The sequence below is a fragment of the Podarcis raffonei genome, chromosome 1, assembly GCF_027172205.1.
Source record: "Podarcis raffonei isolate rPodRaf1 chromosome 1, rPodRaf1.pri, whole genome shotgun sequence".
In the NCBI taxonomy this organism is placed as follows: domain Eukaryota; kingdom Metazoa; phylum Chordata; class Lepidosauria; order Squamata; family Lacertidae; genus Podarcis; species Podarcis raffonei.
This window is the reverse complement of record NC_070602.1, coordinates 4,802,233-4,828,791: the sequence shown is the minus strand read 5'-3', so window position 1 is coordinate 4,828,791 and position 26,559 is coordinate 4,802,233. Positions and strand designations below refer to the sequence as shown.

The window sequence follows — 26,559 nt, the reverse complement described above, 5'->3', positions numbered from 1 at the left end:
TCCGCCAAGCTAAGCAGTTGGCTCCTTATCTCTCTCGCCCTGACCTAGCCACTGTGATCCACGCGACAGTCACCTCCAGACTGGATTATTGTAACTTGCTCTACAGGGAGGTTATACTGGCCTCAACCAGAGCCAGGGCTTTTTCGGCTGTGGCCCCGATCTGGTGGAACGCTCTGTCACAAGAGACGAGGGCCCTGCGGGACTTGACATCTTTCCGCAGGGCCTGCAAGACAGAGCTGTTCCACCAGGCCTTTGGCCGGGGTACAGCCTGACCCTCTTTCTGTAATCCTCATAGCACTCTAGCCCAATGGTTGCCATCAATTTGATTTGAATTAATTTTATAATGAAAAGATTTTAGAATGTTGTATTATTTTATTGTTGTTAGTTGCCCTGAGCCTGGCTTCGGCTGGGGATGGTGGGATATAAATAAAATTTATTATTATTATTATTAACAAATAAATAAATACAATTAAAACACTCTCTTGCCCCAGCGCAACAAATGCGCTGGAAAGTGTGGGGCGAACGGTTAGCATGTGAACTTCCCACAAGCAAATCTGGATGAATACCGATTATCATATAACCGGCCCCCCAAACGCTCAACTAAGACTGGATTTAGTCCAACAGAGGAAAGAAAAATACTTCTTCAGGCAAGACATCGTTAAGCTGCGGAACTCCCTGCCACATGAGGCAGGGATGACCAACAATCTGGACGCCTTTAAAAGATGACCCGGCAAATTCATGGAGGAGGAGAGAGGGGCTCCCAGCCCAGGATGGCTGTGTTGTGCCTCCACAATTGGAAGCAGCGATGCTTCTGCACACCAGTTGCTGGAAAAACCCAGGAGGGGAAAGTGTTGCTCTTGTGCAAGAGCAAATGAGGGGGTGAAGGGCAGGATTTTTTAATTTGTGGCTTAGGCCCTCGTATCTACGGGACAGCCTCTCCTGGTCTGCCCCGCAGAGGACCTTAAGGTCCATGAATAAGCATAGTTTAGAGGTCCCGGGCCCTAAGGAAGTCAGACTATCCTCCACCAGGGCCTTTTCAGTGATGGCTCCGACCTGGTGGAATGCTCTGTCCCATGAGACCAGGGCCCTGTAGGATTTAACCTCCTTTGGCAGGGCAAGACAGAGCTATTCTGCCTGGCCTTTAATTTGAATTCAGCCTGATCTTTTATTTCCCCTCCCTTCCCTCCCTCTCCCCTTTTTATGAAGACCACCCGCTCTGAGACCCCACAGCTAATTCTCCCCTGGCCTCCTCACTGGCCCATGTAGGACCAATTCAGCCAGCCAGCCCTGGGGATTATCTACCGTAATTGATTTTTGAATTTTATTGTCATTCATGTTTTTACACTGTATTTTATGCTGTCTTTATAATTAAGTGTTTTAAATTTGTTGTTAGCCGCACTGAGCCCAGTTTTTGAACCGGGAAGGGCGGGGTATAAATAAAATTTTATTATTATTATCATCACATTTCCCCCTTCCCTTTTCTGCCTCTACCTCAGAGGGGTTGGGGATCATGAGAGATGCAGCCCAAAGGCAGCTGCAGTCGCAGTTAATCTCTCGCAAGCGCTGGGTAGATCACGCATCTCTGTAACGACACAAGGTTTAGATACGCTACTGTTTTAAGCACAGAGCTGTTTCGCTTGTTAGCTGAAGGGAGGCTGCGCATTTTGGAACGAACCCTATAGCAACAGTTAACCTGTCCTGGAGGGAGCGCAGAAAGCTGCCTTGTATCGAGTCAGGACCATTCTCCCATCTAGTCCAATATTGACTACACTGACTGGCAGTAGATCTCCAATGTTTCAGGCAGGACCCTACCTGGCAATGCTGGCATTTGAACCTACGTCCTTCTGCATGCAAGGCAGATGTTCTGCCACTGCCCTGTAGCCTTTTGTCTTGGGGAAATGCCAGTCCCTGCCCACAGGAGCTTACAATCCTCATTTTTGGAGGGGTATATGTGACAAAGGGACGCAGGTGGCGCTGTGGGTTAAACCACAGAGCCTAGGACTTGCTGATCAGAAGGTCCGGCGGTTCAAATCCCCGTGACGGGCTGAGCTCCCGTTGTTCAGTCCCAGCTCCTGCCAACCTAGCAGTTTGAAAGCACGTCAAAGTGCAAGTAGATAAATAGGTACCGCTCCAGCGGGAAGGTAAACGGCATTTCCATGCGCTGCTCTGGTTCGCCAGAAGCGGCTTAGTCATGCTGGCCACATGACCCGGAAGCTGTACGCTGGCTCCCTCGGCCAGTAAAGCAAGATGAGCACCGCAACCCCAGAGTCGGCCACAACTGGACCTAATGGTCAGGGGTCCCTTTACCTTATATGACATATAGTCTCAAAGACTGGAATCCTTGTAGTGAAATAAGAAATTGGTGGCGAACAGCCCACTGTGAAGGCTCACTGATGGCCCCCAAAACTGCAACATCTGGAAAGGCCCCAAATTTAGTGGGTTGTGTGCAGCATAGCGCTAAGGTGAATGTCCCACTAGTGCAAGAATTCTTCCTGGTGCAATGTAGTGTTCTCCCCTTTTCCTCCTCCAACATGCCCCCTAAATCTGTTCTGGGGGTTCATCCAACCCTCCGGAGCAGATCTGGGGACAGACGGGGGGTGGACCCCATTGCACGAGCACTGATCCTTGCACTAGCACACCTATGTAATTGCACACTGCCCATTGTCCATACGCCAACATACATTTATGTGTGCTTAGGTAGTGGGGCCTGCAGCAAAATGTTGCAGCATGGAGTGCTTCTGTTCAGTATTCTGGTCAGCTGCCCATGCTCTTATACAGGATAGTCCATTTTATCTCTCAACCCCAAGAACCTCAGAACAGTCAGTCCCTCTCAGCCAAAACTACACGAGAGTGTTGTGAGGGTAAAGGGGATGGGACCCAATACACTACCCTCAGCAATTTGCCACAAAAGAAGATTTTTTAAAAGTCAAAGGTCTTGCACTGCAAACTAAATAGGATTTCATGTCATTAGGAAAGGTCTTCAAAATAAGTTCTGCTTAGAGTAGCCTCACTGAAATGAATGAACCTAAGTTTTTTTTTGTTGTTGTTTAGTTGTTTAGTCGTGTCCGACTCTTGGTGACCCCATGGACCAGAGCACGCCAGGCACTCCTGTCTTCCACTGCCTCCCGCAGTTTGGTCAGACTCATGTTTGTAGCTTTGAGAACACTGTCCCACCATCTCGTCCTCTGCCGTCCCCTTCTCCTTGTGCCCTCCATCTTTCCCAACATCAGGGTCTTTTCCAGGGAGTCTTCTCTTCTCATGAGGTGGCCAAAGTCTTGGAGCCTCAGCTTCAGGATCTGTCCTTCCACCTAAGTTAGTCATGTCCATTAATTGCAAGGGGCCTATTCTGAATAATTATGAATATGACTGTCCATTGTGATTCCAGCTTCCTGTTCTCCCTTTCCCCCCCCCCTCTCTCCCCCCCCCCCCCACACCATGAACGGACTCCTTCAGAACACAGAGGAGTCTTCTTCCTTGGAGGTTTCTAAACAGGTCAAAGGGATTCTTTATCTGTGATTCCTGCATTGCAGGGGGTGGACCAGATGACCTTCGGGTCCCTTCCAACTCAACAGTTCTAAGATTCGGTGTCCGCAAACCCGTTGGGTAGTTTTGGCCCCGGCACTGGGTTTTCCGCTGGCTTCGAATGCAGAGGCGGCTCCCCCTCTGTTGCCTGAGACACCTCCCGTCTCTCACCTGCCTCTTCTGCAACTTCTGCCTCTATTTTTAACCTGCCCAAATTGAAGGCTGGCGTAAGCTGATCAGACATGACAGGGACGCAGCCTGAGGTGCTAAAACTGCAGGTATTTGGCAGGAGATGCTGGCAGCTCTCTTCTCTCCCCCCCCCCATTCCCCAACTCCTCTCTCCTCTCCTGTGCTAACACATATTGAAAGGAGGAACTGCATAGCTTTGCTCTAATGTGGGATGCTGCCTTTGTGCAGGTCAGGATGCTGTGGTTAGCCGGCTGAACACTGTCTGCTCTTGTCCAGTGTGCAGAGCGTTTGAGGACCGGGACATTCGCAGGGAAACCCAAATGCTTGTTTACAAAGCTATTGTACTACCAACCTTACTGTACGCTTGTGAAACACGGACCACTTATGAACGCCATCAACAGCTCCTCGAAAGATTCCATCAATGGTGTCTCTGAAAAAATTTACACATCACTTGGGAAGACAGGCGAACTAATGTTGGTGTACTGGAAGAAGCAAAGATCACCCGTGTTGAAGCGATGATTCTTCAACATCAACTTCGTTGGACTGGTCATGTTGCGTGGATGCCTGATTATCATCTTCCAAAGCAACTACAGTGGTACCTCTGGATATGAATGGGATCTGTTCCGGAGCCCCCTTCACATTCTGAAGTAAACGTAAGACGCATCTGCGCATGCGTGGGTTGCGTTTTGCCGCTTCCGCACATGCGCTTGACGTCATTTTGAGCGTCTGTGCATGCGCAAGTGGCGAAACCCAGGTTGCTGGGTTGCCATTACTTCCAGGTTGCTGTGGAGCGCAACCCGAAAATATTCATCCCGAAGCTACTTCAACCCAAGGTATGGCTGTACTCCATTCTGAACTTAAAAATGGAAAGTGTAATGCTGGTGGTCAACAAAAGAGGTTTAAAGACTGTCTCAAGGCAAATCTTTAAAAATGTAGTATAAACACCAACAACTGGGAAACACTTGTCTTCGATTGCTCCAATTGAAGAACAGACTTGACCAAAGGTGTCATGGGCTTTGAAGACACTCGAACTCAGGACGCAAGGGAGAAACGTGCTAAGAGGAAAGCACACTTAGCAAATTCACACCATGATCAACTCCTGCCCAGAAACCAATGTCTGCACTGTGACGTGTGGATCCAGAATTGGCCTCCATAGTCACTTACAGACTGGTTGTTAAAACCGTGTTTATGGAAGACAGTCTTACTCGGCTACGAGGGATCGCCAAAGAAGAAGACTCTGCCAGCGAGTTAACTTGGATGGCTTTAAAAGAAGATGGGAGATATTCAAGGAATAAAAGGCTGTCGATGGCTACTAGCTGTGATGGCTGTGCTTAGAATGGAATGGGAAATGGCTGTGTCCCTAGGGCATGCTCTGTGGGACTTTAGGCATCCGTGTTACAAAGACGTCTGCAAAAGTGACAAGAAGTCTGGCAACATCAACTCCGCTGTGCGGGAATCCCTTGCAGACTAAAGGAGACAGATTGTACATCCACAATGCTGACCAGATGGAGTGTGTTTGCAGCCTTTCTCTGCCCCGGCTGCAACGAAACATGTCTCTCCCGTATCGGACTCTACAGCCGCATCAGGCGCTGTAACCTCCCAGCATTTGGGCCTCAACCCAAATGAAGGCACACTCCTCCATTGTCTCCCGAGACAGACGGAAGCCAAGGCTTTCCCGGTTAGAGATGGCGGTGCTCCTGAATGCCAGTTGTTGGAAACCGCAGGAAGGAAGAATTGTTCTTGTGCTCGGGTTCAGCTTGTGTGTGTCCCCCGGGCATCTGCTCAGTCACTGGGAGAACGGGAGGCTGGACTAGATGGGCTATTGTCTTGAGCCAGCAGGTGCTTCTGGTGTTCTTTCTTCTTGTTGTTGTTTAGTCGTTTTGTTGTGTCCGACTCTTTGTGACCCCCTGGACCAGAGCACGCCAGGCACTCCTGTCTTCCACTGCCTCCCGCAGTTTGGTCAGACTCATGTTTGTAGCTCCGAGAACACTATCCAACCATCTCATCCTCTGTCGTCCCCTTCTCCTTGTGCCCTCCATCTTTCCCAACACCAGGGTCTTTTCCAGGGAGTCTTCTCTTCTCATGAGGTGGCCAAAGTCTTGGAGCCTCAGCTTCAGGATCTGTCCTTCCAGTGAGCACTCAGGGCTGATTTCCTTCAGAATGGATAGGTTTCATCTTCTTGCAGTCCATGGGACTCTCCAGAGTCTCCTCCAGCACCAGAATTCAAAAGCATCAATTCTTCTGCGATCAGCCTCCTTTATGGTCCAGCTCTCACTTCCATACATCACTACTGCGAAAACCATAGCTTTAACTATACAGAGCTTTGTTGGCAAGGTGATGTCTCTGCTTTTTAAGTTGCTGTCTAGGTTTGTCATTGCTTTTCTCCCAAGAAGCAGTTGTCTTTTTATTTCGCGGCTGCTGTCACCATCTGCAGTGATCATGGAGCCCAAGAAAGTAAAATCTCTCACTGCCTCCATTTCTTCCCCTTCTATTTGCCAGGAAGTGATGGGACCAGTGGCCATGATCTTCGTTTTTTTGATGTTGAGCTTCAAACCATATTTTGTGCTCTCCTCTTTCACCCTTATTAAAAGGTTCTTTAATTCCTCCTCACTTTCTGCCATCAAGGTTGTGTCATCTGCATATCTTAGTTATGCTAAAAACTAGGTGTGTCTTATGGTCAGGTGCGTCTTATGGAGCGAAAAAACACGGTAAATCAAGTCTTACTGACGTGTTTTAAATCAAGTCTTACTGACCACTAGTCGTGATTTAAATCGATTTGATTTAAATCAAATCCACCCTGACTGTAACCCATGTTTAAGGTGCCACTTGGCTATTAGCTTATATATCCAAATTTCTAACACTGGACACGTGCTCTGCAGGCAGAAGGCCATTTGTGGGGATGCTGTGCAGGTGTTACAAAACAGAACAGCTTTCTCAGGCGTTGACCCGCAGAGCTGCTTGGCTGTTCAGCGCAGGTCAGAAGGATCAGTTCTGCCTTCAGGGCCGCTTGTGAAAGGATGAATCTCCTTCTGTTCTCCTGCCACCTGCTTCGTGGGGGATTGACGAAACTCTTCTTTGCCTTCATCCATGGAGTCGGATCTCTCTTGTCCGGCCTGACATTCTTTTAGTCCCTGAGCATCTGAGAGGAGCATGAGAGGTTTAAGCAGAGATGATGGGGAAGGGATCCTCTGTCCTGAATCAGTGCTAAGTAAAGCAGATCAAGATCATCAGATAAATATAATAATAATAATAATAATAATAATAATAATAATAATAATAATAATAATTTTTATTTATACCCCGCCCTCCCCGGCCAGAGCTGGGCCCAGAGTGGCTATCACCAGTAAAATTACAATAAAAACATAATAGGGGGGGAACCAATTTAAAATACAGGTTAAAATGCAATTTGAAATGCAGCCTCATTTTAGTAGTAGCCCATAGCTCAAAACCGTAAGGGGAGGGAAGACATAAGGGTCAGACTGAGTCCAAACTGAAGGCCAGGCGGAACAGCTTTGCAGGCCCTGCGGAAAGATGTCAAGTCCTGCAGGGCCCTAGTCTCTTGTGATAGAGCGTTCCAACCAAGTCGGGGCCAGTACTGAAAAGGCCCTGGCCCTAGTTGAGACCAATCTAACCACCTTGAGACTTGGGACCTCCAAAATGTTGTCATTTGTGGACCTTAAGGTCCTCCGCGGGGCAGACCAGGAAAGGCGGTCCCATAGATAATAATAATAATAGTAATAATAATAATAATAATAATAATAATAATAATAATAATAATTTTTATTTATACCCCACCCTCCCCAGCCAAGGCCGGGTTCGGGGCGGCTAACAAGCAATAATAAAAACAAGTTGAATGAATACAACTTAAAAACAAGATTAAAATGCAACATTAAAATATTGAAACATTAAAATATTAAAATGCAGCCTCATCACAGGAGGAGAAAGTAAAAAGAAAAAAGAAAGGGGGAGGGAATCAAATTGGCTCCAAGCCAAAGGCCAGGTGGAAGATGTGAATTTATTATTATTATTATTATATTATTATTATTATTATTATTATATAATATATATTATATAATATATATATATATTATAATATATTAATAATAATATTAATATTATTATTATTATTACTACTACTATTATTATTATTATTATTACTATTATTATTATTACTATTTCAATTTATACACCTTCCTGCCCTTCACCTCCTTGACTGGTCTTGCAGAAGAGCAATCCTCTGCTGTTCAGAACACACACCTGGAGGTCTCAGGGTGGTTCACAAACTAGACCACAGTATGTAAAACCAAACAAAAAACAATAACCCAATAGAAAACCCCCAAAGAGCCACATTCTCAAAGGGTGCTGGATGTCCTCCCAAGGTGATGGTAAGTCCGGCGGGGTCTTGGCTCAGGGTGGGTGAGCTGATTCTATTTCCACGCTGTAGTTCACTCAGACGAACCCGCACAGAAAACACATTTTAAAAGGGCATAGGACGTCCATCAGATCAATCAAAGGCCTGGCTAAGAAGGAATGGCGCCTAAAGGTGTACAATGAAGGCGCCAGGCAAACTTCCCTGGGGAGAGCATTCCACAGACGGGGAGCCACTGCAGAGAAGGCCCCGTTCTCGTATTGCCACCTCTGGACCTCTAGAGAAGGAGGCACACGAATAAGGGCCTTAGAAGAAGATCTCAGGGTCCGGGCAGGTTCATATGGGAAGAGGCAGTCCTTGAGACATTGTGGTCTTGAGCCATTTAAGGCTTTATAGGTCAAAACCAGCACTTTTAATTGGGCCCGGAAATTAATTGGTAGCCAATGCAGTCAGACCAGGATCAAGAATTATTATGGACTCATTGTTAAAACCTTGTATGGAAGACAGTCTTACTCTGCTACAAGTGATCGCCAAAGAAGAAGAAGAAGAATATGCTCAAACTGTCTTGCTCCGGTTTTAATTAGATGTTCCAGTTGCCTGTAATCCAATACTGAACAACTGACATTGGCATCCTGAGAATTTCTCCTCTGCTTGCTTTAAAAATGTTCCAAGTTGCTAGCCCTTATGATTGCAGCTTTTCCCAGCAACAGCTGCCTGCTGGACACCCCAAGCTATGGAAACTGTAGAAACAACCAGTGATAGATAAATTACTGGTGGTTACTAATAAAATCACAGTCAGTTATTTAAAAGATTTGGGTAGTGAATTTTGATTTTATTGTAAATCACTTAACTACAAATTTGAACAAGAAAATTACAAGTTGAATTGGCTAACTGGAGTGGATCCAATCCAATCCAATCTAACTAAATCTAAAATCAAAGCTTCTTTTCCCAGCTAGCTATAGCTAGGATGTCTGCCCCTAAGATATTGATGTGGACAGCTGTTCAAGCATGCTAAAATTAGTGTGCTACCAGATTTTTTGGTGCCTTCATCCCCCCCCTTAAAATTTAAATAATGTAAGGGGAATGTTTTGAGTTTCTACATCTTAAAATATTTATGAGTTTTCCACCCCAAAAAAAAAGTTCAAGTAAAGCTTTGATTTTGATATGAATATCACGTTGAAAACTGCACTAGGTGCTATGGGTTGTGTAGACTTTAGCTATCCATGTCCATGGATTTCAATGGGGCTACTCGTGAGTATGACAGATGCTGCCTACGTATAGATAATATTTCCTCACCCCCACCCCAGGAAAATACTTCATTTCAACCACATTTGGCTATTAAAATAAATAAATATATATCTCAGGCTGTTTTTAAACTGCAGAACAAGAGCCTGCCGGATCGGGCCAGTGGCCCATCTAGTCCAATATCCTGTTCCCACAGCGGCAAACTAGGATTCAGAACCACTTCTGCCTCTGGCTGTGGAGACAGAGCCATAGCCATTGTGGCTAGTAGCCATCAGTAGCGTTTTGGCTCAAAAAGTTTGGCTGGCCCTTTATTGGGGTTGAATTCAGTGTGTGTTGGTAGTGTGTAACTGAACACAAATAATTATGCTTATACAAAGGACATTCAGAGAGCCTGTATGTCTGTGTGCATTTGTGAGCAAGAAACAGGGCCGGCCCTCCCATGAGGTAAGGGGAGACGACCACCTCGGGCCGCAGAATTCACAGGGGCAGCAGATTCCAGGTAGATCTTCGTTCCCTCTTTGTTCCTGTTGTGTGGATCTTCACTCAGCCCTCCTTCTGTGGCGGGGAGCGAGGTGGCATTTTGTGGCTTGCCTCAGGTGCCCAAACATCTTGGGCTCACGCTGGCAAGAAAACCTGAACTTCCTTGTATTCAACGAGGCTTTGGGTCCTCTGGAGGACTGAGCCAGTAGCAGGAGCTTTTGGGTGAATAAGTGGATGGCAAAACACAGATCGGTGAAATGTTTTGCCTCCCGTAAAGCTGAAGGTGGGGGGACGCGGGTGGCGCTGTGGGTTAAACCACAGAGCCTAGGACTTGCCAATCAGAAGGTTGGCGGTTCGAATCCCCGCAAAGGGGTGAGCTCCCGTTGCTCGGTCCCAGCTCCTGCCAACCTAGCAGTTCGAAAGCACGTCAAAGTGCAAGTAGATCAATAGGTACCGCTCCGGCGGGAAGGTAAACGGCATTTCTGTGCGCTGCTCTGGTTCGCCAGAGGTAGCTTGGTCCTGCTGGCCACATGACCCAGAAGCTGTACGCTGGCTCCCTCGGCCAATAAAGCGAGATGAGCGCCACAACCCCAGAGTCGGCCAAGACTGGACCTAATGGTCAGGGGTCCCTTTACCTTTACCTAAAGCTGAAGGTTTTAAAATTGGGCCTTGGGAGCGCCCAGGTAAAGGGTTGTAAAACACCGAGAGATGGAGAGAGTTTTTGGGAAAGCTTCGCCTGGCCTTTAATAGGTGCAAAAAGAGCTTAAAATAGATGGAGACACGGATGAAGCGACGTTGGCTGAGACATAGCAATGTTAGTCAGAAGTCCTCTCAAGCTCTGTTTCGGGATTGAATTCCACGCTCCTGGAAAGAAAAACACAAGCTGCTTGATGGCGAGTTGACAGCTTTGGTGTTTGTCATCACTAGGGCTAGGCGAATATCTGGTTTTCGGCATCACGATATATCACTAGCTAAACATCGTGATATACCAATATGTCCTGGTGTCTGAAATAAGGATGGAGGTTTTGGCTGGCTTCACGGTTTCCCCCACATCGCGTTTTTTGCGGACCACACACCCGTCATGATTTCGCTATATTGCCAGGTCAAAAATTGCGAAACCGGTATCAAGACAGGGACTCCTAACTGGTTTGGGACGATATCTCGATATGTCGCCCAGCCCTAGTCATCACAGAGAAATGAGAGAGAAATGTGGATGGAATAAAATCTGTGCAGCCGCTGTGGTTTGAGACTCAGCCCGCAGCCACCTTTTCCTTGGGGTCCTGTGTCTGATAATTTCTGCTCTCTGCCAAGGATTTGGGGAAGGTGTGAAAAGGCAGTGCCGTGTCATGGTTGGAGTGACGGACTAGGACCTGGGAGACCCCCCTCCCCGGCCACAAAGCTCACTTGGGTGGCCTGGGGCCAGTCACTGCCTCTTGGCCAACCCGCCTCACAGGGTTGTTCTGGAGATAAAATGGAAGAGGGAGAACAATGTCGTTGTCGTCTTCTTTGGCGATCACTCATAGCCGAGTAAGATACATTTTTTTAAAATAAAAAATGGTCCAGTAGCACCTTAGAGACCAACTAAGTTTGTTCTTGGCATGAGCTTTCGTGTGCATGCATAGTGTACCAAGAACAAACTTAGTTGGTCTCTAAGGTGCTACTGGACAATTTTTTATTTTTTAAAAATTATATTCCCTGTTTAGGGAAGCTTTTAATGTTTAATAGATTGTTGTATTTTAATATTTTGTTGGAAGCCACCCAGAGTGGCTGGGGAAACCCAGCCAAATGGGCGGGGTATAAATAAATTATTATTATTATTACTACTACTATAGATTATATTTCTACTGTGTCAGACCAACACGGCACCCTACCTGAATCTAGAACTGAGTAAGATTGTTTTCCATAAACACGGTTTTAACAATGAGTGACGGTGGAGGTCAATTCTGGATCCACACGTCCTTCCACAGTGGGGACGTTGGTTTCCAGGCAGGGGTTGATCATGATGTGGATTTGACAAGCGTGCCTTCCTCCTAGCACGTTTCTCCCTTGCGTCCTGAGTTCGAGTGTCTTCAAAGCCCATGACACCTTTGGTAAAGGCTGTTCTTCAATTGGAGCACTCGCAGGCAAGTGTTTCCCAGTTGTTGGTGTTTATACTACATTTTAAAAGATTTGCCTTGAGACAGTCTTTAAACCTCTTATGTTGACCACCAGCATTACACTTTCCATTTTAAAGTTCAGAATGGAGTACAGCCATACCTTGGGTTGAAGTAGCTTTGGGATGAATATTTTCGGGTTACTACTTCTCGGCTTCAACTCATGCCTTCCTTTCCTTGCCAGTTTGTTTGAGTGGCTGCAGGAGAGAGGGAGAGAAGGAAGGAAGGAAGGAAGGAAGGAAGGAAGGAAGGAAGGAAGGAAGGCGGGCCACTGAGAAATCAGCCCCTTCCGGCTTCTCCCTCCATCACTGCCAGGCCAGCAGAAACCACCAACTCCCCTCCTCCCCTCCCTGAACTCCTCTTCCATTCCAGCTTGGTTGCTAAAAGAACTTTACAGCGAAGAACCAGAGTTTGCTTCCTTTCCTCCTCCCTGCTCGAGCCCCTTTCCTTTTGTGTTGTGTCTTCTATACTGGGGGGCCATGTTTGCCTTACGTCAAGCTGATGTAAGAACCTTTTTTTTCTTTTGCTGAAGGGTAGCCCCCAAATCCTTTCAAGCAAAATAAATAATTTGCAGGAATCGGTTTTGCCCATCTGCTACAGAACGTGTAATTTCTTCCGCATCTGGGAAGTGTATTTGCAGCTGGTCTATACGTCCAATATAATAAGGCACCAGTCTGGATCCCACCCCGATAAATAAGCTGGCAGTGGGTTGTGGTTTTTTGTGCTTCCCAGCAAATACAAACCTGGCATAGCAAGGAGCTAGGACATTTCTCCCTAATGTCCTGCATTTTGCAAAAAAAGTGGCATCCTGCATTCTGAAGCAGCAAAATCTACTTTTGTACCACTTTGTTCTGCTGGATCCTGCTTGCATGCTTTGTTGCTCTATAGAAGTTTTGAGGCTTCTCAGCACAAAGAACCCTTCAGTTTCACGGCGCCTGCATCGAAGCCCTTGGAATTTTACACCGGATGGAGCCCTTCATCTAGTTTTGGAAAGAAGGCGGCCGCAAGGCGGAGGCAGCCTGGGATAAAACAGCCACAGTGATGTTACAAAAGCCATCCTGGAATCCTAGCCTGAGCCACAAAGCACATTGACACCTTACCGGCACAGAAACCCCTCTCCCATCTTCAGCCCCCCTCCTCAAAATCCACATTTTCCCGCATATCTGTGGCCTTGCCACTTTAATCCTTCTTCCCAGCTGCAACCAACTTTAAGTTCCTAGCCTGCTAAGTACCTAGTTTAAGACAAGCCTACCCAGATGCTTAGAAAGCTGAGATAATTTTAATCTGTTTAAGGACTTAACTTCTGTATCTTTTAAGAGTATGGCTGTGATTTTTTTCTTGATTCTACTGTTTTATCTTCCGTAAACTGCTTTGAGGTTTTTCTTTTGTTTTTTACAATCAAGAAGTGTATAATTTTTATGAAATAAAATATGCGTTTTCCCATAGTGTTCCCTCTCTCCATCGTTCCTTCTCCCCTCTCTGTTTCAGATGGTTAGAGCCTTCCTGTTAAGGAAATCGCTATTTTTGCCCATGTCAGGGCACTGTGTGCGAAACACGACAGATAAAAGAAAATACCGTATTGGCCCGAATATGAGCTGCACTTTTTTCCCCCTTCCAAATTCCGACTGTGAAAAGTTAAAAGTGTGGCTTAAATTTGCGACCTTACAAAAATTGGCTTTTACGGTATCGCTGCTGAAACAGACATACAGTAAAACGGAACGGGTGTGAGTGCCTGTGGAATTTTAAGGGAGCGGCTTATATTTGGGTCTTGTCTTTTTTCTCTCCCCCCCCCCCCGAACTTTAAAGGTGCTGCTTATATTCGGATGCGGGTTATATTGGGGCAATACGGTACTTTTATACACAGTGCGTGGTTAATCTATGGAACTCCCTCCCACAGCATGGCTTTAAAAGGAGATTGGACAAATTCATGGAGGAGCTTAGGGCTATCAATGGTCCGAGGCAGCGATGTTTCTGAATCCCAGTTGCTGTAAACCAGCAACTGGGGGTTTGGGCTGGGTCTCCATCAATATGCGGATGATACCCAGCTCCACCTCTCTTTCAAATCAGAACCAGTGAAGGCGTTGAAGGTCCTGTGTGAGTGTCTGGAGGCGGTTGGAGGATGGATGGTGGCTAACAGGTTGAGGTTGAATCCTGACAAGACAGAAGTACTGTTTTGGGGGGACAGAGGGCAGGCTGGTATGGAGGACTCCCTGGTCCTGGATGGGGCAACTGTGTCCCCGAAGGACCAGATGCGCAGCCTGGGAGTCATTTTGGACTCACGGCTGTCCATGGAGGCACAGGTCAGTTCTGTGTCCAGGGCAGCTGTTTATCAGCTCCATCTGGTACGCAGGATGAGATCCTACCTGCCCGCAGACTGTCTCGCCAGAGTGGTGCATGCTCTAGTTATCTCTCGCTTGGACTACTGCCATGCGCTCTATGTGGGGCTACCTTTGAAGGTGACCCGGAAACTGCAACTAATCCAGAATGCGGCAGCCAGACTGGTGACTGGGAGTGGCCGCCGGGACCACATAACACCCGTCCTGAAAGACCTACATTGGCTCCCAGTACGTTTTTGAGCACAATTCAAAGTCTTGGTGCTGACCTTTAAAGCCCTAAATGGCCTTACCCAGGATACCTGAACGAGAGTCTCCACCCCCATCGTTTTGCCTGGACACTGAGATCCAGCGCCGAGGGCGTTCTGGCGGTTCCCTCCCTGCGAGAAGCGAAGTTACAGGGAACCAGGCAGAAGGCCTTCTCAGTGGTGGCACCCGCCCTGTGGAACGCCCTCCCACCAGATGTCAAAGAGAACAACAACTACCAGACTTTTAGAAGACATCTGAAGGCAGCCCTGTTTAGGGAAGCTTTTAATGTTTGATGTATTATGGTATTTTACTATTTTGTTGAAAGCTGCCCAGAGTGGCTGAGGAAGCCCAGCCAGATGGGCGGGGTATAAATATATATATTTTTTATTATTATTATTATTATTATTATTATTATTATTATTATTATTATTATAAATCACAGGAGGGGAGAGTTGCTCTTGTGTTTGAATCCTGCTCCCTGGTTTCCCACGGGCACCTGGGTGGCCACTGTGAGAACAGGATGCTGGACTGGATGGTCCTGATCCAGGAAGGCTCGGCTTACGCTCTTAACGTTCAGAGATGAGAAATGTGTTTGCCTTTGGACAGCCGCTTAATGCACATGGAAGAAAGCCCTGCAGGCTTTCAGGAGATGAGTTTCCAGTTGATTAAAAAGATCCAGAGCCCCCTCTGTTCTGTGAAAAGGAGGCGATGGCTTGGCTAACCCAATTGGGAAATGTACACTTAATAAAAAGGTGCCCTCGTTCATGTTTGTGGCGGCATTTTCTTTGGTGGCGGAGGAGGAGAGGATAATTAAAATGGTGTTATGGGTCGTTGCGAATTCCAGAGGTGGGAACCCAGTGGCAAAAAGGCCTCGTAGCAACTTTGAGGGCACACAAATGGACTGCGGCACCAGCTTTGAGAAATGGGAGCGCAGGTGATGAAATGTGCTCTTTCCCAGGAAAGCAAATATGCCGCAGCATCCTTCAAGGGATGTTTGAGTCTCAGGTGCAGTTGCTGGCATCTCCAGGTAGCGCTTGTCCGAAACCCTGGAGAGGCACTGCCAGTCAGTGTTGGAAATACTGAGCTACACGGACCAGTGGTCCAACTCTGCACAAGACATATGTCCCTAAGCAAATGAATAGTAAGCTAGACTGAATGTAGTTTGAACCTAGGAGCAACAGCTTAAGCCTTTAAGAAAAATGAGGAAGGGCTGCAGAGCTCAGTGGTGCAACATTTGCTTTCCATGCAAAATGTCTTAATAATAATAATAATAATAATATTTTTTTATTCATACCCCGCCCTTCCTGGTTCAAAAACCGGGCTCAGGGCAGCTAACAACAAATTTAAAACACTTTAAAACACTTAATTATAAAATACAGTATAAAAACATGAATAACAATAAAAATCAATTAGCTAATTCCCAGGGCTAGCTGGCTGAATTGGTCCTACTTGGGCCAGCGAGGAGGCCAGGGGAGAATTAGCTGTGGGGTCTCAGAGCGGGTGATCTTCATAAAGGAGGGGGGGAGAGAAGGGAAATAAAAGATCAGGCTGAATTCAATTTAAAGGCCAGGCGGAATAGCTCTGTCTTACAGGCACGACGGAAGGAGGTTAAATCCTGAAGGGCCCTGGTCTCATGGGACAGAGCATTTCACCAGGTCGGAGCCATCACTGAAAAGGCCCTGTCCCTGGTGGGCCCGGGACCTCTAAACTATGGTTATTCATGGACCGTAAGGTCCTCTGCAGCGCAGACCAGGAGAGGCGGTTTCGTAGATACAAGGGCCCTAAGTCTTGTGTTCGGTTCTTGACATTTCCAAGTAAGGAGGGGCAGGGGAACTCTTGCCTGAAAGCCCAGAGAGTCGCTGCCAATCAGTGTAGACAATACTGATCTAGATGGCCCAATAGTCTGACTTGCAATCTGGCGCTGACATCACAAGCATTATTATTATTATTATTATTATTATTATTATTATTCCTTGTTGCCCTGGGCATTTTAGATTAATAGTTGCAGCCTCTTTTTTCTCTTCGTTAGCTTCTCTGTTTTTAGCCTGCTTTTTCGTTCACACTTTTGTGTGTGTGTGCCAAAGAGAGGGAATGATCTCATCTCTTGCATTTGCGTGCAGCGGGAACTGTTCTTGTACTTTCATCCGGCAGCCTGGAATCCTCAGCTGAATCGCAGTTCAGAAACATTTTACGCAAGTAACAACTTCGTTCTATCACCTGGCGCAAAGGCCGCCTTCTTCTGGGTGATGGTGTCCCTGAGTTGAGGGAATTTTTGTTGTTCTCGACTCCTCCACCGCTAGAGGAGAATCATAGAATCATAGAGTTGGAAGAGACCACAAGGGCCATCGAGTCCAACCCCCTGCCAAGCAGGAAACACCATCAGAGCACTCCTGACATATGGTTGTCAAGCCTCTGCTTAAAGACCTCCAAAGGAGGAGACTCCACCACACTCCTTGGCAGCAAATTCCACTGTCAAACAGCTCTTACTGTCAGGAAGTTCTTCCTAATGTTTAGGTGGAATCTTCTTTCCTGCAGTTTGGATCCATTGCTCCGTGTCCGCTTCTCTGGAGCAGCAGAAAACAACCTTTCTCCCTCCTCTATGTGACATCCTTTTATATATTTGAACATGGCTATCATATCACCCCTTAGCCTCCTCTTCTCCAGGCTAAACATGCCCAGCTCCCTTAGCCGTTCCTCATAAGGCATCGTTTCCAGGCCTTTGACCATTTTGGTTGCCCTCCTCTGGACACGTTCCAGTTTGTCAGTGTCCTTCTTGAACTGTGGTGCCCAGAACTGGACACAGTACTCCAGGTGAGGTCTGACCAGAGCAGAATACAGTGGCAAAAACAGTTGCGAGTCAGGACAGGGGCAGAAATTCGATCCTGTTCTCTTTTGAAGCCAATTCTGCCCCATTCTGACTTTCTGAGATGATACACGAACCAAACACATAGCCATCTTTCCAAATTCATGCGTTGGCGCATTTTGCTGCTCAGCCCTTCAGCCAAGTAATGATGAGAGGAATGCGTAGAATGGGTTAAAAGGTTCCTTTGAAAAAAATGCTCACATTGATGACTATAACATTGAAAACACGCTTCCTTGTTGTTTCTGCACCTGAAAGAACTGTACAGTGGTACCTCGGGTTAAGTACTTAATTCGTTCCAGAGGTCCGTTCTTAACCTGAAACTGTTGTTAACCTGAAGCACCACTTTAGCTAATGGGGCCTCCCGCTGCCGCCGCGCCGCTGGAGCCCGATTTCTGTTCTTATCCTGAAGCAAAGTTCTTAACATGAAGCACTATTTCTGGGTTAGCGGAGTCTGTAACCTGAAGCGTATGTAACTTGAAGCATATGTAACCCGAGGTACCACTGGGTGGTGAATATATCAAAAACAGATTTCAGCAGGGGCAAATGTTTGGCACACGAAGGGGTATGTTTTTAGGATACACCTTATTTTTGCGATTGTAAGTTGTTTCAGGCTGCTTTTAATGTTGCGTTTTTAGTCTTGTAATATGCCCTGGTACCTTAGGGCAAGGGGCAGGAAATAAATAATAATCGGGACAATATTTAGGGATAGTGTGCTTTGCAAAAGGAGATAGCTAAAGGTAAAGGGACCCCTGACCAGTAGGTCCAGTCGTGGCCGACTCTGGGGTTGCGGCGCTCATCTCGCTTTACTGGCCGAGGGAGCCGGTGTACAGTTTCCGTGTCATGTGGCCAGCATGACTAAACCGCTTCTGGCGAACCAGAGCAGCGCACGGAAACGCCGTTTACCTACCCGCCAGAGCGGTACCTATTTATCTACTTGCACTTTGATGTGCTTTCGAACTGCTAGGTTGGCGGGAGCAGGGACCGAGCAATGGGAGTTCACCCAGTTGCCGGGATTCGAACCTCCGACCAGTCATGTTGAAATGCTGAAGAATTTTCATGAGGATTTTAAAAGAAACAGAGAATCTCAAACTTATATGTAAATGCGGAGAACCAAACTTACAAGATTGGGGATATGGGAAACAGAAATTGAGAGGGCTTCCCTTTCCTAGTCGCAGGCCACCGACTGCGTTCTATATTTTTCTTTTCAAGGCGGGATTAAAACAATCATAATCATAATTATTGGTTTGGGTCCAGTGTTTCTCAGCTGTGGTTGGACGAGGTCAGGGAAGATGGGAGTTGTAGTCCAACACTGGGGGTAGGGCATGGCGAAGTTCTTCTCCCATCTTCTCGTGGCCAGCAGCACCTGAAGTTGCGTGTGCTTCTCGTCCTTTCCAGTGATGGTACCCGTGAGAAGAGATGCTCAGATGCCCAGCCTGCTTGGCCGCAGGTGAGCAGGAGGAGGTGGAGCTGCTGGTCTCCGTGTGCCGTGACCCCGAGGTTCCCGCGCAGTCTCTAAGCGGCTCGCTCAGACATCCACGGGGAAGGCCCGGAACACGATGAACAAATTGAACTTCCACAATAACAGAGTCATGCAGGACCGACGCAGCGTGTGTGTTTTCCTCCCCAACGACCATTCCCTCAACATCATCATAAACGTGAGTGAACCGTCTCAGGGCTGCCTCTTTCTCGCCGTTCCTCGGGGGCCTGTCACAAGTACCGTATTTTTCGCTCTATAGGACGCACCAGACCATAGGAGGGAGATAACGGGGGGGGGGGGCGAAATTCTCCCTCTCTCTGCTCAGCGCCCCTTCAGCGAAGCAGTATGAGAAACGGAGGTCCTTCCATTTCTCCTCCCGCTTCGCTGAAGGGGCACTGCGCAGAGAGGGAAAACTGTGCAGCGCCTCTCCAGCGAAGCGAAGCCTGGAGAGCAAGAGGAATCAGTGTGCACCGACCCCTCTCGCTCTCCAGGCTTCAGGCAGCTATCCGCAAGCCTTTGGAGTGCGGCGGGAACTCCTGCTGTGCTCCAAAGGCTTGCGGACGGCTGCCTGAAGCCCCCGGAGTCCAGCGGGCATTCCCTGCGCTCCAGGGGCTTCAGGTGGCTTCAGCGAAAGCAACACGAAGCCTCCGAAGCACGGGGGGGAGCACTCCTTCTGCGCTTCGGAGGCTTTGCGTTGCTATCGCTGAAGCCAAGGAGCCTACATTCACTCCATGGGACGCACACACATTTCCCCTTCATTTTTGGAGGGGAAAAAGTGCATCCTATAGAGTGAAAAATACAGTATGTGCCCCCAACCTTTCCCTCCCCCTTTCTGAGACCTGGGCAAAGTGGACGTTGCTCAAGCACAGTCTTGGTGGGGGGGGCATTACCCCCCCAGTCCAACTGTCAAGAGTAAGGTGGGCTCTACTGGCAGGTGTCTGGGAAGGGGGGAAATTTTCAGTGTTACCCTGGGCTTTGAAACCTAGGTGTGTTTGCAGGGCCCACCCTATTCCTGGGGCTGCAATCTGTTTTAACTGCTTTTCATTCTGAATTTTGACTTGCTCTGTAACCTGCTGGTAAAGGGCAGGTAATAAAATAATTGTCATTGTCATCATTAGTCGTCCCCCCTCCGAAAAAAATTGAACTCGAAGCAATTTATAAAAGCAAAGGTAATAAATAAATATAAAAGCAGGAATAAAATCAACCTAAAATAACAGTAACATACAGTGGTACCTTGGTTCTCAAATTTAATCTGTTCCGGAGGTCCGTTCCAAAACCAAAGTGTTCCAAAACCAAGGTGCTCTATCCCATAGAAAGGAATGCAAAATGGATTAATCCGTTCCAGGCTTTTAAAAACAACCCCTAAAACAACAATTTAACGTGAATTTTACTTTCTAACGAGACCATTGATCCATAAAATGAAAGCAATAAACAAGGTACAGTGGTACCTCGGGTTAAGTACTTAATTTGTTCCGGAGGTCTGTTCTTAACCTGAAACTGTTCTTAACCTGAAGCACCACTTTAGCTAATGGGGCCTCCTGCTGCCACCACACCGCCAGAGCACGATTTCTGTTCTCATCCTGAAGGTTGGTTCACGTGGGTCGAGGGTGTCCTTGAAATATTGTGGTCCTGAGCTGCATAAGGCTTTCCGGGTAAAAACCTGCTGTTTGCATTGGGCCCAGAAGCAGCCAGAACACCTGTGCCAAAACTGGTGTTACTCAGCAATCTGGCCGCTGAATTCTCCAACAGCTGCAGTTTCCAAACCGCCTTTGAAGGCAGCCCCACATATAACACATTGCAGTAGTCTAACCTAGAGACCATAGGTGACGGATGTTAGGCTACCCCTGGCCAGTAGACAAGCAAAGAGTTTCTTACTCTTAGAATCATAGAATCATAGAGTTGGAAGAGACCACAAGGGCCATCGAGTCCAACCCACTGCCAAGCAGGAAACACCATCAGAGCACTCCTGACATATGGTTGTCAAGCCTCTGCTTAAAGACCTCCAAAGAAGGAGACTCCACCACACTCCTTGGCAGCAAATTCCACTGTCAAACAGCTCTTACTGTCAGGAAGTTCTTCCTAATGTTTAGGTGGAATCTTCTTTCCTGCAGTTTGGATCCATTGCTCCGTGTCCGCTTCTCTGGAGCAGCAGAAAACAACCTTTCTCCCTCCTCTATGTGACATCCTTTTATATATTTGAACATGGCTATCATTATCACCCCTTAACCTCCTCTTCTCCAGGCTAAACATGCCCAGCTCCCTTAGCCGTTCCTCATAAGGCATCGTTTCCAGGCCTTTGACCATTTTGGTTGCCCTCCTCTGGACACGTTCCAGTTTGTCAGTGTCCTTCTTGGACTGTGGTGCCCAGAACTGGACACAGTACTCCAGGTGAGGTCTGACCAGAGCAGAATACAGTGGCACTATTACTTCCCTTGATCTAGATGCTATACTCCTATTGATGCAGCCCAGAATTGCATTGGCTTTTTTAGCTGCCGCGTCACACTGTTGGCTCATGTCAAGTTTGTGGTCAACCAAGACTCCTAGATCCTTTTCACATGTACTGCTCTCAAGTCAGGTGTCACCCATCTTGTATTTGTGCCTCTCATTTTTTTTGCCCAAGTGCAATACTTTACATTTCTCCCTGTTAAAATTCATCTTGTTTGTTTTGGCCCAGTTCTCTAATCTGTCAAGGTCGTTTTGAAGTGTGATCCTGTCCTCTGGGGTGTTAGCCACCCCTCCCAGTTTGGTGTCATCTGCAAATTTGATCAGGATGCCCTTGAGTCCATCATCCAAGTCGTTGATAAAGATGTTGAATAAGACCGGGCCCAAGACAGAACCCTGTGGCACCCCACTAGTCACTCTTCTCCAGGATGAAGAGGAACCATTGATGAGCACCCTTTGGATTCGGTCAGTCAGCCAGTTACAAATCCACTGAGTGGTAGCATAGTCAAGACCGCATTTTACCAGCTTCTTTATAAGAATATCATGGGGCACCTTGTCAAATGCCTTGCTGAAATCAAGGTAGGCTACATCCACTGCATTCCCTTCATCTACCAGGCTTGATGTCAGACTGACTGGGCGGTAATTATTTGGGTCCTCTCTTTCCCCCTTTTTGAAAATAGGGACAACATTTGCCCTCCTCCAGTCTGCCGGGACTTCACCTCTTCTCCAGGAATTCTCAAAGATGACTGCCAGTGGTTCTGAGATCACATCTGCCAGTTCTTTTAATACTCTTGGATGCAGTTCATCTGGCCCTGCAGACTTGAATACATCTAAACTAGCCAAGTATTCTTGTACTATCTCCTTAGCTATTCTGGGCTGTGTTTCCTCTGCTGAATCATTTGCTCCAAATTCTTCAGGTCGGGCATTGTTTTCTTTATCAGAGAAGACTGAGGCAAAGAAGGCATTGAGGAGTTCAGCCCTTTCTGTGTCCCCTGTTTGCATTTCACCATCTTCTCCTCTGAGTGACCCCACTGTTTCTTTGTTCTTCCTTTTGCTACGAACATACCCATAAAAGCCTTTTTTGTTGCTTTTAACCTCTCTAGCAAGCCTGAGTTCATTCTGTGCTTTAGCTTTTCTGACTTTGTGTCTACACGTGCTGGCTATTCGTTTGAATTCCTCTTGGTAGTTTAATTACAGCAACACAAAATGACTTTCCCCGGCCTGAATTATTAGGCTGCCGAAATGAAGAGCTGACAGTTTAAAAGGCCTGTCTCTCTCAACCCTTTCCTGGCTGGCTTCCGCAATAGCCAACCTTCTAAAATTTTATCCAGAACAGTTTTGCTCCTGTCCTTTCTTTCATGGGGTTTGGACCTGTGACCAGGGCTGGATTTAGGTTTGATGAGGCCCTAAGCTCCTGAAGGTACTGGGGCCCTTTATATGTCCAGCTGTCCTTTCTCAACAACAAAATGTCGCTGTTTTTGTGTTGAATATATGCTATATGATCATTTAAGGACCTAATAGGTATCTGAAGCCATTTCCACACGTTGCCATGCGACCAGTCCATGCAGAATGTAGGCACCCTATATATAGAAAGGAGCAAACCGGTGATATTTTAGGGAGCGGGCCAGCAGGCGGGGGCCATGATTTACATCATAGGCGCCTACACAACACAAAACACTGTATGTAGGTTTTATTTTATTTGTTCTTTATCTTATATTTTGGAAATGTACATCCAGGTTTTCTTTCCCTGTATATTTTTGGGGGGCCCCCAGGGACGCAGGTGGCGCTGTGGGTAAAACCTCAGCGCCTAGGACTTGGTCGGCGGTTCAAATCCCCGTGGCGGGGTGCACTCCCGTCGCTCGGTCCCAGCGCCTGCCAACCTAGCAGTTTGAAAGCACCCTCGGGTGCAAGTAGATAAATAGGGACCGCTTACCAGCAGGAAGGTACACAGCGTTCCGTGCGCTGCGCTGGCTCGCCAGATGCAGCTTGTCACGCTGGCCACGTGACCCGGAAGTGTCTGCGGACAGCGCTGGCTCCCGGCCTATAGAGTGAGATGAGCGCACAACCCTAGAGTCTGGCAAGACTGGCCCGTACGGGCAGGGGTACCTTTACCTTTTTAAAGAAAGTGGGGCCCTCAGCTATAGCTTGTTTAGCTTATACGTAAATCCGGCACTGGCTGTGACCCAGAGAGACCTGTGCTTTTCATGCTTGAAAAGAAGGAAAAGTTACAATTTTCACCCATTATATCCTTGCCGGTCACCCAAAAGCTCTTTATCTTGGCTGTGTGACTTCCTTTTGGAAACGACAGGCGTTAAATTTAAAGGATCGCTGCATTGCATGCCCACCTCTCTACCAAATTTCTCTCCCCTGACAGTTTGATGTCCTATTTAGAAGTTCCCAAGCGATGATCCTTTAGAGCTTTTCCCTTCCCTTTGTTTCTCTGACAGGGCCATTTCTCCCACTCCACCCCTTCCTCTCTTCTTACATGCAACATTTTTAGAGAGTTGCTTATGCGGCTGTTTTGAATTCTTCAATTATTAAGTCTCTGGCTTGGTGCCTTCTTGGCGAAGCGAGGGGGCCCTCAAAGCATCCAGAGCCGTGCTGGAAATTAGAATATTTTTTGTAGTGGATCTGCAAGCTTTATTTGCACACCGTATCCGTAATTGCCGCAAAACGGGGAGAAGCCGAGGCCTTACGACCGTGAGCAAATAACAGTCTCTCTAGACATTTGGAACGGCTTTCCATCTCCCATGCTTCAAGCTTCCAAACAGAGCTGTTGAAATCGCAATGGGTTAAGCAAAATGGAAGCCATCTTGGGTCCAATGGATCTTGCAGTTTCCCCCCTTTGCAGTTAACTGCCTGGAAACGATATTTGAGATTCTAGTTGTTCTAGTCTAGAATCATTATTTTCGTTCTTGTTTTTGATGGCTTTGGAATCGAGAATGGCGTTGTGGCTCTGTGTAGCTCTGCGACATTTCCCTTAACCATGGTTAATAATAATAATAATAATAATAATAATTTTTTATTTTTACCCCGCCCATCTGGCTGAGTTTCCCCAGCTGCTCTAGGCGGCTTCCAACAAAGATTAAAAATACATTAAAATGTCACACATTAAAAACTTCCCTGAACAGGGCTGCCTTCAGATGTCTTCTAAATGTCAGGTAGTTGTTTATCTCTTTGACATCTGTTGGGAGGGCGTTCCACAGGGCAGGGGCCACCACCGAGAAGGCCCTCCGCCTGGTTCCCTGTAACCTCACTTCTTGCAGTGAGGGAACCGCCAGAAGGCCCTCAGAGCTGGTCCTCGGTGTCCAGGCAGAATGATGGGGATGGAGATGCTCCTTCAGGTACACTGGACCGAGGCCATTTAGGGCTTTAAAGGTCAGCACCAACACTTTGAACTGTGCTCGGAAACATACTGGGAGCCAATGTAGGTCTTTCAAGACTGGTGTTATATGGTCTTGGCGGCTGCTCCCAGTCACCAGTCTAGCTGCCGCATTCTGGATTACTTGTAGTTTCCGGGTGACCTTCAAAGGTAGCCCCACGTAGAGCGCATTGCAGTAGTCCAAGTGGGAGATAAGCAGAGCATGCACCACTCTGGCGAGACAGTCTGCGGGCAGGGAGGGTCTCATCCTGCATACCAGATGGAGCTGGTATGCAGCTGCCCTGGACACAGAATTGACCTGCGCCTCCATGGACAGCTGTGAGTCCAAAATGACTCCCAGGCTGTGCACCTGGTCCTTCAGGGGCACAGCTACCCCGTTCAGGACCAGGGAGTCATCCATACCTCCCTACCCCCTGTCCCCACAAAACAGTCTTCTCCCTCTGTCCACCAATCCTCTGGCTCTGAGCCCTTGGAGCTTAATGCATATGCTGTGCTCTGCGTGCAAACATTTCCAGGTTCAATCCCGTCATCTCCTGCCCAAAATCCTGGGTAGCTGCTGTTAATTTCATGATTAACACTCCACTTGGCAACGGACCCAGGGATCAGGAACCTCCAGATGTTGTTGTACTACAACTCCCATCATCCCTCACCCTTGGCCACGCTGCTGGGGCATGATGGGAATTCTTACTACTTAACTTGCGGATAGAAAAGGTTTCTTGTTCTCATCTAACTAAGAAGCCTAGAGAAGAGCAAGTCAGCCGTAATTGCCCCTTGGTTCTTTCAGAGGATAGTAAAAATAAAAATAAATGTTTTAATTATTATTTATACCTTATCCATCTGGCTGACCCCTCGTCTCCGAGAGAGAAACGCGAGGAAGAAGTTATAAACAGGATGCAACTAAAGGTGTAGCCCTCTAAACAACAAGGAGGGAGAGGGAGGAATTAGCATAGAGATAAAGGTTCAGGGATAGTCTGGGAATCTTGCAAGTTCCTCCCTCTGTGCCCATGCAAAGCCCTGATTTGGCCACAGTGATCCACGCGACGGTCACCTCCAGGCTTAATTATTGTAACTCGCTCTACATGACTCCTTTGAAGCTGACCCAGAAACTCCAGCGGGTGCAGAATGCCGCGGCGAGGCTCCTTACGTGGTCCTTGCCGCGGGATCACATTCATCCAGTGCTTTTCCATTTGCACTGGCTCCCGGTGGAGTACAGGGTCAGGTTTAAGGTGCTGGTTTTGACCTTTCAAGCCCTATGCGGCCTAGGACCCTCGTACCTACGGGACTGCCTCTCCTGGTATGCCCTGCAGAGGACCTTAAGGTCCACAAATGGCAACATTTTGGAGGTCCCAAGTCGCAAGGTGGTTAGATTGGTCTCAACTAGGGCCAGGGCCTTTTCAGCACTGGCCCCGAATTGGTGGAACACTCTGTCACAAGAAACCAGGGCCCTGCAGGACTTGACATCTTTCCGCAGGGCCTGCAAGACAGAGCTGTTCCGCCTGGCCTTTGGTTTGGACTCAGTCTGACCCTTATGTTTCCCTCCCGTTCTGGTTTTGATGTACGGGCTACTATTAAAATGAGGCTGCATTTTAAATTGCATTTTTAACCTGTATTTTAAATTGTATTTTCCCCCCTTCCCTATTATGTTTTTATTGTAATTTTACTGGTGTTAGCCACCCCGGGCCCGGCTCTGGCCGGGGAGGGTGGGGTATAAATAAAAATTTATTATTATTATTATTCTGAAAGCTCAGTTGCACAAATGCGTCTTACAGTATAAAACTGCTTTTACATGCTGCATTATGTCTTATGTTCTTTTGCTGTTTGCTGCCTGGGTGTTCTCTGAATGCTGAACGTCTTA

The 26,559-nt window shown here is 47.3% G+C and overlaps 1 protein-coding gene across 1 annotated transcript in view; it reads left to right on the top strand.

The window, feature by feature from the left end:
* FRMD6 (FERM domain containing 6) overlaps positions 1-26,559 on the top strand; it is a 148,866-nt gene that overhangs the window by 90,240 nt on the left and 32,067 nt on the right. The window contains exon 3 of the mRNA XM_053365658.1: positions 18,799-19,058. Coding sequence (XP_053221633.1) covers positions 18,960-19,058 — 99 coding nt within the window. The 5' untranslated portion in view covers positions 18,799-18,959. The remainder of the gene's footprint in view (positions 1-18,798; positions 19,059-26,559) is intronic.